This window comes from Carlito syrichta, unplaced genomic scaffold (assembly GCF_000164805.1).
Source record: "Carlito syrichta isolate Samal-C Ts95f unplaced genomic scaffold, Tarsius_syrichta-2.0.1 Scaffold123281, whole genome shotgun sequence".
NCBI classification, from domain to species: domain Eukaryota; kingdom Metazoa; phylum Chordata; class Mammalia; order Primates; family Tarsiidae; genus Carlito; species Carlito syrichta.
Window position 1 is genome coordinate 95444 of NW_007067377.1, and position 6989 is coordinate 102432.

The 6989-nt window shown below is 57.3% G+C and overlaps 1 protein-coding gene across 1 annotated transcript in view; it reads right to left on the minus strand.

The window, feature by feature from the left end:
• Positions 1-287: 287 nt before the first annotated feature.
• The window catches only part of PADI3 (peptidyl arginine deiminase 3), a 35804-nt gene continuing 29102 nt past the window's right edge, over positions 288-6989 (minus strand). The window contains exons 14-16 of the mRNA XM_008048252.1: positions 5574-5653; positions 2723-2848; positions 288-1071 (exon numbers count right to left, since the gene is read on the minus strand). Of these exons, the coding sequence (XP_008046443.1) occupies positions 838-1071; positions 2723-2848; positions 5574-5653 (440 nt within the window). The 3' untranslated portion in view covers positions 288-837. The remainder of the gene's footprint in view (positions 1072-2722; positions 2849-5573; positions 5654-6989) is intronic.

The window sequence follows — 6989 nt, forward strand, 5'->3', positions numbered from 1 at the left end:
CCAAGTAGCCGGGAATTACAGGCACACGCTACCACGCCCGGCTGATTTTTTGATTGATGGTAGAGATGAGGTCTCACTGCCCAGGCGGGTCTCGAACCCGCGGGTTCAGGCAATCCACTCACCTCAGCCTCCCAAAGGCGCGGGATTACAGGCTGAACCACCGAGCCCAGCTAAAGCCGGATTTCTGAATGTCAGATGATTATAAGGTCAGGAGACAGTTCTCATTCCTTCAACAGGCATCTAGAAGCTTCTGCTAAGTGGCAGTCAGCTCGAGCTGGGCGCTAGGCAGGGTGCAGCATCTGCTCAAGAGCTTGGCTGTGGGAGTGGTGATCCCACCTTGATGTAAATAGACCCCAGCTCCCTCCTTATGGGGGAGGTTTTGGCAGAATGCTCCCGTCCCGTGTGGAATGTCTGCAGGGCAGGAGGCAAACGGGCCAAAGCAGAATCGTAGGTCCTTCCTCTCTCAGGAGACACAGGCCAAGATGGCTGATGAGATATATAGTTTCTAGACTCCAGTGTAAATGTGCCCCCACATGGAGGATTTGGGGGTGGGGAGAGGGTGTTTGAGGGATTCTCCATGGGTCACGTAGGTCCTCCTAAGAGGACACAAGAAACGAGCTCCTTTTTCAGAGGCCAAGAGGATTCAAGTCTGAGAACCGAACGGGTTGCAGGTGAGGCGTGGGCACGTCTAGGGAAAAGGTTTCTGAGGGGGACGGTCACCCTCTGTGTTCCATCTGGAACCTCGGGGTCTCTTGATGCTTATGGTTTAGGGGCCTGTCTCAGTCTCCACCACCCGGGCGATGCCCACCCCGGGGGAGGATGGCAGGTGGTGAGGGCTCAGGGCACCATGTTCCACCACTTGAAGGAGAAGGGCTTCCGGCGCACGTTGGTGCCGCAGTGCACCTCCCCGTGCAGCAAGTGGTACGGGGTGAAGTCGTCGATGAAGGTGCAGTGCAGGCCCAGCGGCTCCAGCAGGGACCGCACCTTCTCCTCCAGGCAGCAGCGGCCGTTGATGATGGGCCCGAAGGGCTTGGGGATGCCCAGGTGCTTCCCCAGCACCAGCATGTTCACCTGCAGTGGGGGAGGGGGAGAGTCCGCGTGTTATCATCAACTCCCACCTCATCAAACTCCCACTTCCCCTCCCAGGCCCGCCCCGCACCCACAGGAACTGGGTTTGTCTTTGAGACAGCCTTGAAAGCTGTCTTTATCGTACACAGTAGATCACTGGGACACATCCTTGGAGAGGGGAGGAGCTTCTCTTTCAGTGGATTAGACTGAAAGGACCTTGAAAGCAGCTCCTTGACCCTTCCTGTGCCGGGGAATGATTGTGCCGCCAAGGACAAGGATTTGTGTCCGGAGGTCTATGGGAGCATCTGTGGTGCTCACCATGGCAACCTTCTCTGGTCACCACCCTCCTTATTGGTGGATTGAGGCAGCTGCCGCGTTTGTGTTCCATAAGCCCCACTTCCTAGGCCACAGCTGATTGGACTGGGGAAGACAGCTGACCTCCAACGGACCCTGTGTCAGTGTCTACAAGGTATGGGCCATAGTCTTATTAGTCCCCAGGGACAGAGCAGCAAAGGAAGTCCAGCTGGAAGGAGAGAGGGAGAGAGAGAGAATAAATGATTTAGACAGACAAGAGATGGTCCAGGCCCTCCTGAGGCCCTGCTGCAGCTCCCCTTGCCCTCAGGCGTCTGGGGTCCATCTATTAAGCCTCCCTCTGGGTTCAGCAGGCTGGGGTGGGCCTCTTCTCTTGCAAACGCAAGTCTTGAACCATTCATTGCACAAGCTTCTGGGGGCACATATATCATTATAAGATGGCCTCAACCATGCAGGAAGGAAGGGGAGTGATGAGAGGCTTTGCAAGTGGCGGGCTAGCGAGAACGGGGAAGGAAACAGGGGGGTGAAGCAATAGTGGTGGGGACAGCGTCCCCAGAAGACTCTGATGATGGGTGTGGAGAAAGAGGGGTGGGGGAGGAGAGCTGGGTGACCTGTAGCAATGCTGCTCGCACTGCCTGGGCCCTTGTTAGCAGCACAGCCTTGGACCCTGCCTTAGACCTTCAGAATTAGGACCCCTGGGGTGGGGCCCCAGTTTTCCAGGATTCAAATGCAGCCTCAGGATTTAGAAGCACCACAGGCAAAGCCCTCAAGGCTCAACCAAAGTTCACTTCTTCCAGAAAGTCTTCTTGGATTTCCCGTTCTACCTCTTAGGCTGGAAGCTCTCTGTCCCACCTCCAAGCTACCTCATCACTTTATCGTACACAGTAGATCACTGGGACACATCCTTGGAAAGGGGAGGAGCTTCTCTTTCAGTGGATTAGACTGAAAGGACCTTGACATCAGGGACCATCCCTAATCATCTCTGTATCTCCCAGAGGACATGTTAAGTACATGTGGGATGGATGAACAGTTGGCAGAAAGGGAGGTCCCAGCTGAGGCCATGGGGCCCTGCACACGTGACCTCACGCTGTCATTCACTCCCCCCATGAATGTCAGGTGGGCCCCTTCCCTGATGGCCCTTGAGCTGGGGCTCGGCCCGTGAGCGTTCCACAGGACCTCGATGGCCAGTCAGCTCAATGCCCTTCGGCCAGGTACCACAGAACTCCCACTCTCCCTGCCACTCCGTCCCAGACACAGCTGCGGCTAGACGTCGTGTCCGTCTGGGGGCTGGAGGCTTGGAGCCTGATGAGATGAAACCGTGAGCCATGGGTGATGGTCTCACCAAGTCGGGGAAGAAGGCCATGGCCTTCTTCCTCTCGGTCTTGAAGAGCTGTGGGATGTCGATGATGTCGCGCTCGGCCAGGCCCAGCTCCCGCTTCAGCACCTCGCGGTTCCAGTCGATGCAGCTCTGGGGGGGACAAGGTTAGGGGGGCCAAGGGGTCACGTGCGGCTGAGGAGAGGCAGGAGGCCCATGTGCCCTTAGGTCCACTGTCCCCACAAACCCTATCTTTGTGCCCCTTCATCAAAATATACCTGTCCCGCCCCACGCCCTCCCTCCCCGAGTCCTAGCCCCCAGTGGGGTTAAGCATGAGAATGTTCCATCCGCAACTCTCCTGCCTAATGTCCTCACACCTCAGGAGACCTCACTGTGGCCCATGGTTAAAAATGCCATCTAGACACTGACAACTCCTGATGGTGTCTTTCCCAAATTCTTTATAAAGCTCAAAATCAATCTCTAACAACAACAAAAAAAACTTAAAAACAATTTTTTTTTGAGTTGGAGTCTCACTCTGTCGCCCAGACTGGAGTGCAGTGGCCGCTCCCGGCCACCGCAGCCTCGACCTGCTGGGCTCCGGCGATCCTTCCGCCTCAGCCTTCCAAGTAACTGGAACTACAGGCGCGCGCTACCATGCCCAGCTAATTTTTGACTTATTGTAGAGATGAGGTCTCGCCAAGTTGCCCAGGCGGGTCTCGAACCCGCGGGCTCAGGCAATTCACTCACTGCAGCCTCCCAAAGCGCTGGGAAGTTTTTTTATTTTTAGAGATGAGATCTCGCTAGGTTGCCCAGATTGGTCTCGAACCTCAAACTCCTGGGATCAAGCGATCCTCCCACCTCCGCCTCCCAAAGTGCCGGGATTACAGGTGTGAGCCACCGAGCCCGGCCCAAGCCCGTCTCTTTCCTGAGCTCTGACTTGTAAGCACAGCCACCCCTTTGCATCTTTCCTAGGGTCTGATGTGTCCAAAGACAAGCTCTCCGTCTCTACCCACCCCCCACCAGCTCCTCCCATGGTCCTTCAGCTCCATAAATGTAGCCACTGTGCAGCCAGCTGTTCAGGCCACAGCCTTGCCATCATTTTCTTTGTCTGCTGTCCTCTCCTCCGTGTCGGATCCATCTTCAGCCCTGGGGATGCTACCTTGACCATCTGTCCCCAACCTGCCCCCTTCCCACCTGGTCCAAGGCCCAGAGACTGCAATGCCTCCCTCTTGGATATCCTCGCTCCTCCTGCTCTGACTTGTCCTGCCCTGTGTGTGGCCGCCATGCTTGTCACACGCCTCTGGCTTGGGAGTGTCACTGACCCAGAGCTCTTGCTGCTGGGCTCGGAAGCCCTTCCTGGGTTTCAGGTCACACCTCTCAGCTGCTCCCAGCCAGTGGCTGAGGGAGAAATGTGTACTTGGGAGATCCGTTTCTGGGGGACAGGGGTGTCCTCCAGTGGCCGACTTTGGTGGAATCCCCACAGCCTTGCTGAGTGCTCCTCAATGCGTGGTAGCGCAGGGCGACAGCACCAACCTTCTTCCACCACTCTCCCTCTCCCTCAGGGTCTCCAGCCTTCTCTGGCTCTCTTCCTGTGTGCTCACACAGTCATCTCCACCAATAAAATCCCTGCATGTTTAACCCCATCTTGGCACTTGTGTCTTTTTTATTTTTTTGAGTCGGGGTCTCATTCTGCCACCCAGGCTGGAGTGCAGTGGCTCGATCTCAGCTCACTGCAGCCTCGACCTCCTGGGCTCAGGCGATCCTTCCACCTCAGCCTCCCAAGGAGCTAGGACTACAGGTGTGCACTACGACACCTGGCTAATTTTTTTTTTGTAGATATAAGGTCTCACTAGGTTGCCCAGGCTGGTCTCAAACTCCTAGGCTCAAGCGATCCTCCTACCTCAGACTCCCAAAGTGCTGGGATTCCAGGTGTGTGCCACCACGCCCGGCCCGTGTTTGTTTCTTGAAGGATTTGGACTCATGAAGTCCCTGTGCTGGAAATTCTCTGCTTGCCCTTCTAGACCCGTGTACACTCTTCCCCTCTGTGCCCTGGGAGGCTGATCCTTGGGGCCCAGGGGGCTCCGGCGGCGCTGGGGTGGGCTCAGCCAAGGGGGATGGAGGAGGAAGAGGAGACAGCAGTTGGGGGGGTCTGCTCCCCCACTCCCTGCCAGGCACTGTGGGCTGGCTGTGAAGGTCACAGCTTCTGTCTCGCGGCCTCTTATCAGAGCAGCCTCCCTGGGTTCCAGTGACAGCTCCCGCCCCTAACTCCTGTGGGCCGGGGGTGGTGAGAGCTCCCACTCCTCCCAGCTGGGGATACTGCACCACCCTTGTCGATTTCCCCAAGCTCTGCCTGCATGGTCTAAATATCACCTTGATTTCACTCTTCCACAGCTCCCCTGGTGAGGGGCCCCAAATGTCCTGCTGGGGTCTCCTGTCGCCCTCACCCCTGTGAGTATTTATTCGTATGCTCTCAACACAGCAGCGAGAGGTCTTCTGAGGCCTAAGGCTGACCAGCTCCCAACTTGCTCAAATCCCCCAGGCCTCAAATCTCACTCAGAGTGGCAGCCAAGATTCCAGCAATGCCCTACGAGGCCTAACGAGACGTGACCCGGCCTCTTCTTAGTCCACACTGGCCTCTACTGTTTGAGGACTCGTGTCCTGTTTGTGAGGCGGAGCCATTGCCTGTGCTGTTCCCTCTGCCTGGAATGCTTGTCCTCCTCACAAGTACTGGTCTGATCTGTCCCGGGTCAAGGGAGGTGGTCGGAGCCCCTCTGTCTGGGCCTGTTCCAACCTGAGTTTCTGGTCCGTGAGCCTCAGACTTCTGTCTCCCAGCCCTGCTTCAGCCCCGCCTCCCCATGGGCACACCCCAGCCCCGTACCTGCACGAACTTATTGTAGCCGATGAGGCTTTCGTTGGAGAGCACCTGGTTGATGGACACAGTCTTGACCTGCTCATCACCTGTGAGGGGACAGAGAGGGTGGGAAGGGCAGGAATGCGCCAGCATGAGGCCACGTGCTCTGGGAGGCAGACGGGAGAAGCCAGGCTCACAGCTCCCGGTCTTGCTGAGACAGCAGCTCTCAGACGTCCCAGGGCCTCGGGCAGGCACCACGAGTCAGGACTGGGCGTGGTCGCTGCACAAATCTGGGGGCGTAAGGCGTGGGAGAGTCCCCAGGCCACAGCGCTCTGAACTTGAGACCTTTGAATTCGGCAGCGGTAAGGCCTTTCATTGGAAATTCACAACCCTCTGATGCCTCCACCTCGGTCCTGTAGGGAGCTGGGTCGACAACAGCCCTCCCGCCCCACGCACCCAGCAAGGCCAGCCTTTGCAGATTTGCTGAGCAGCAAACCGGCCAGTCCAGGGATTCGGACACCATCAGGCCCCATCCTGCCCTCCAGGAAGTGACTGCACAGCTGTATAGCCTTTCTGCCTGCCTGAAGGGCTGCCCATGGAGATGGGGCTGGTCCGGGAAGGGAGGCTGGAGCCCCCAGCTCACAACCCTCATGGCTGCCTTTCGTGGGCCCTTACCACGAGCAGGTCCTGAGCAGAATGCCCTGCCATCAGCCCCTCTCTTAACCTGCACAGCGACCGCAAGGTGTGCATTATCCCCACTTTACAGATGAGCAAACTGAGGCCCAGAGAGGTCAGATGACTTGCCCAAGGTCACACAGCTACGATATGAGGGGCTTGCGACTGGAACCCAAGCCCAGTGCTCACAGAGGGTCTCCCACCTTGACCAAGGGCAAGGAAAGGGCTCCTGCCCGCAAACCTGGGGTTCAACAGACAGTTGGGGCACGGTCCCAGCTCCTCTGCATTCTTCCTGAGAACTCTGGGCCAGTGCTACCCCTCTCTGAGCCTCACAATCTTGGGTATGAAGGGGGTGACACACATCCCACGGGGATCAAATGGAATAACATGCATGGCATGGGCCTGGCAAACCCAGGTGCCTAATAATTGCACTGTTGTCTGTGGCCATGCCGCTTTGAAGGTGCCTGGTCTCATTTAGTAAGTGCGCTGGTCTCTGCACCTGCCTGAGGTCGGTCACCGCCTGTGTGTCAGCTCTCGAAGGTGAGGGGCTGCTAGTGGCCTGACATCTGTGACCCCTCACTCTCCCTCCCAGCTGAGGGAGGTTGCAAGAACTTTGCTAGCTGATTCCTGGGTCTTGCTCACTGGAGACAGGGTTCTCCCAGGAAAGACGAAGGATTCCTTCCACCCGCCTGGGACACAGCTGGATCTGAGGAGTTTTAAGACCTGGTCTGGGTTCAGAGGAGTGCAGTCATGGTCCCCTCGGGAGAG